Below are 3,348 nucleotides of genomic sequence, written 5' to 3'. Positions count from 1 at the left end.
TGGCCAGCACGGCGGTGGGAAGCGGTAGAGGGGAGGGCGGGGCGGTGAGATGGCGCCAGCCGGCTGCGGGGGACGAAGGCAGGGGGCTAGGCCTGGGCTGGCCAGCGGCTACACGGGACGAAGAAGAAACCAGATGTTGAAGATGGATAGTGTCAGATCTGTTTACAACCGTTGGATGAGGATCGGATGGTCTAAAATAGAAGTGGCTGATGGAAGTTTTTTTTTCCAGGTACCTGATGCATAGCCAGTCCCCTGTTTGTTTCAAGCTCACACCCATACAATATCATCCGCCCCCGGACATGAACCAAATAAGGGGTTAAATCAGTTGAGATGGAAGAAGTGCAATTCCTTGAAAACGTTAATCTGAGCACCTCATACAAATTAAGTATAAGCATATCGCAATAGATAGCCAGTTCCATCATGAATTCACCGTGACAATGCTGCGTGTCCATCAACCCTCACATGCAAAGTTGATGATCCCGTTGGAGAGACATCTCGGCGTCAAACAATGGCACGTTCAATCCAAATAAAATACTCAACCCATGCAGTAGGCAGATGACAGTTCTAGGGCTGGGCGGGCGTAAGATCACGAACAGAGCCGTCTACAATAGGGCAGAGCACTCTACGCAATTCTGTTGGAAACCAAATAAACCAATCCGTCCGTGTGGAGAAATTCTGCGAGTGCGCCGACTACGCAGCCCGCGCGATTTCCATTTCACACGCCACCTTTTGACCCGTTCAAAAATAGAAATAAAAATAAGAATGGACAAGCAATCAAGCAAAGCCAAAGCGCACGCCGATCCCGTTTCGATCAGAAAGCAACTCCTCCGGCTCCTCCACTTCGCCGTGCATCCGCGCGCATGCGACGGTATCCGTCCGTCGTACGTAGTGGGCTGGGCAGGCAGAGCACTCTGCCGCACCATCCGGGAAGCAGAAAAAATCTTCTCATCAGAGGAAGAAGATACTACTGCTACCGAGGGACAAGAGCAGCCGCCGGATGCTCGACTACGGCGCACGAACGCACTCCCTCATGCAATAATGATGCTGCATGCGCGCGACGACGGTGATCGATCGATCGACCACCTACGAGATTTCGTATCCGCTCCATCTTGCTCGACGTCCGCGCGCGTATAAATAGGAGCGCGCGCCGCATGGTTGCTACGTTCGTATACTCAATCCGCTAGCTAGCTAGCACGTGAACCGCTACAGAGCGAACCAACTAATGGCCCCGATTCCCAGCCTGCGCTGCCTCTGTGGCGCACTGCTTCTGCTCGTGTTCGTGGTTGCCGCTGTCGTTGTCGACGCCACGGTGCCCTCCCTGTCCCTGGCCGCCAGGCACGAGCGGTGGATGGCCAAGTTCGGGCGCGCCTACACGGACGCCGACGAGAAATTGCGCCGGCGGGAGGTGTTCGCGGCCAACGTGCGGCACGTTGATGCTGTCAACCGGGCGGGCAACCTGACGTACACGCTCGGGCTCAACCAGTTCTCCGACCTCACTGACGACGAGTTCCTGGAGACGCACCTCGGGTACCGTCACCAGCTTCGTCCTGAGGGCAACACGACGCTGGCAGCGGTGAACGTGTCCAAGGCTGCCGCTCCGAGGAGTGGCCAGTTCCAGTACATGCCGGACAGCGTGGACTGGAGGGCCCAGGGCGCCGTCACCCAAGTCAAGAACCAACGCTTCTGCGGTACTATATTCCTGCAGCTGCAGTGCATGCATGGCATACGCCAGAGCTCGCAAATTAGGACTAAATGTTTACACGTATGCGTGCGCGCGCGCAGGAAGTTGCTGGGCGTTCGCGGCCGTGGCGGCGACAGAGGGGCTGGTAAAGATTGGCACCGGCAACCTCATCTCCATGTCGGAGCAACAAGTCCTCGACTGCACGGGCGGCGCCAACACCTGCAGCGGCGGGGACATCAACGCCGCACTCCGCTATGTTGCCGCCAGCGGCGGCCTACAGCCGGAGGCGGCCTACGCGTATAGCGGCCAGCAGGGCGCGTGCCGCAGCGGCGGGGTCAGGCCGAATTCGGCCGCCTCCGTCGGCGCCCCGCGGTGGGCGCGCCTATACGGCGACGAGGGCCCGTTGCAGGAGCTCGCGGCCAGCCAGCCGGTGGCCGTGGCCTTGGAGGCCACGGACCCGGACTTCCGGCACTACAGGAGCGGCGTTTACGCCGGCAGCTCGTCGTGCGGGCAGAGGCTGAACCACGCTGTGACGGTGGTCGGATACGGGGCGGACGGCGGCGGGCAGGAGTACTGGGTGTTGAAGAACCAGTGGGGAACGGGGTGGGGCGAGGGGGGCTACATGCGCATCGCGCGCGGGAACGGCGCCAACTGCGGCATCGCAACCTACGCCTACTACCCGACCATGGACAGCTAGCTAATTAAACACCACACTAATGACTAGTCGGTGGATCATCGAACATCGTTTATCAGCTAGCTACAGTACCATGCAACTGCATACTCCCTCAATCTATATATACATAGGGCCTAATGTGTTTTTTGAGATTGCATTTGAGTATTGATAAGATTAATAGTATATGAGTTGTATAATGTGAAAATTATATTATTAGGAGCTCCTTTCACGTACGAATTTGACGGTATGCTTTGTGTAACTTGCATGTCATATATTATTGAGTATTTGACAAAAAACTACCACATTAGGGGTTGCCGTCCCACAGAACTATCACATTCAAAAAAGTGACTGATAACTACCAAAAATTTCTATTTTTGGAACTAAAAATTACCACTTTCGAAAAATGATCGGTTTAGACGATTTAAACACGTTTATGACATGCGGGACCCACCCGTCAGGGGTGACGTGGCGGCACAGTCAACTCTGTTTATTTTGACCGCTAAGTTGACCGTTATGCCAGGTGGGGCCCACACGTCGTTCTTCTTCCTCCTCTCTGTATCTTTCTTTGGCATTTTACCAAACACCTCATGTGCATCATCCTATGCTGCTTTCAGCCGGCGACCTGCCGCTCGTCGCGTGCAGCTTACACCACAGGGGCCACGGCTAGTCGGCAGCTTACACCACGTCCTGCTGTCGTGCTACGGCGACCTACCGCACCGGGCGCTGCGTGAGCTCGCCGGCAGGCACGGCCCTCTCATGTTGCTTCGCTTCGGCGCGGTGCCCACGCTGGTCATGTCCTCCGCCGAGGCGGCCAGGGAGGTCCTCAAGACGCACGACGCCGCCTTCGCCAGCCGCCACCTCACGCCCACGCTGGCCGTCTTCAGCCGCGGTGGGCACGACATCCTCTTCCCCCCTACGACGACCTGTGGCGCCAGCTCCGCCGGGTGTGCGTCCTCGAGCTCTTCAGCGCGTGCCGCGTCCAGTCCTTCCGCCA

At 57.3% G+C, this 3,348-nt stretch overlaps 1 protein-coding gene across 1 annotated transcript; it reads left to right on the top strand.

Annotated features, from left to right (window-relative positions):
* The first annotated feature begins 1,173 nt into the window (after positions 1 to 1,173).
* Positions 1,174 to 2,551, top strand: LOC123074534 (ervatamin-B). The gene is made up of 2 exons (XM_044497345.1): positions 1,174 to 1,688; positions 1,783 to 2,551. Exons 1-2 carry the CDS (start codon positions 1,223 to 1,225, stop codon positions 2,376 to 2,378), a joined length of 1,062 nt encoding a protein of 353 aa, XP_044353280.1. The 5' UTR covers positions 1,174 to 1,222; the 3' UTR covers positions 2,379 to 2,551.
* Positions 2,552 to 3,348: the final 797 nt, after the last annotated feature.

Source organism: Triticum aestivum, chromosome 3D, assembly GCF_018294505.1.
Source record: "Triticum aestivum cultivar Chinese Spring chromosome 3D, IWGSC CS RefSeq v2.1, whole genome shotgun sequence".
Lineage (NCBI taxonomy): Eukaryota > Viridiplantae > Streptophyta > Magnoliopsida > Poales > Poaceae > Triticum > Triticum aestivum.
Note: the sequence above shows the minus strand (reverse complement) of the source record. Positions and strands in the feature narration are given on the sequence as shown.

Bases quoted from the DNA above. Each gene is read 5' to 3' on its own strand.
- LOC123074534 (XM_044497345.1), top strand. From the start codon at position 1,223: ATGGCCCCGATTCCCAGCCTGCGCTGCCTCTGTGGCGCACTGCTTCTG. The intron at 1,689-1,782 runs GTACTATATTCC...GCGCGCGCGCAG, and splicing joins CAAGAACCAACGCTTCTGCG to GAAGTTGCTGGGCGTTCGCG.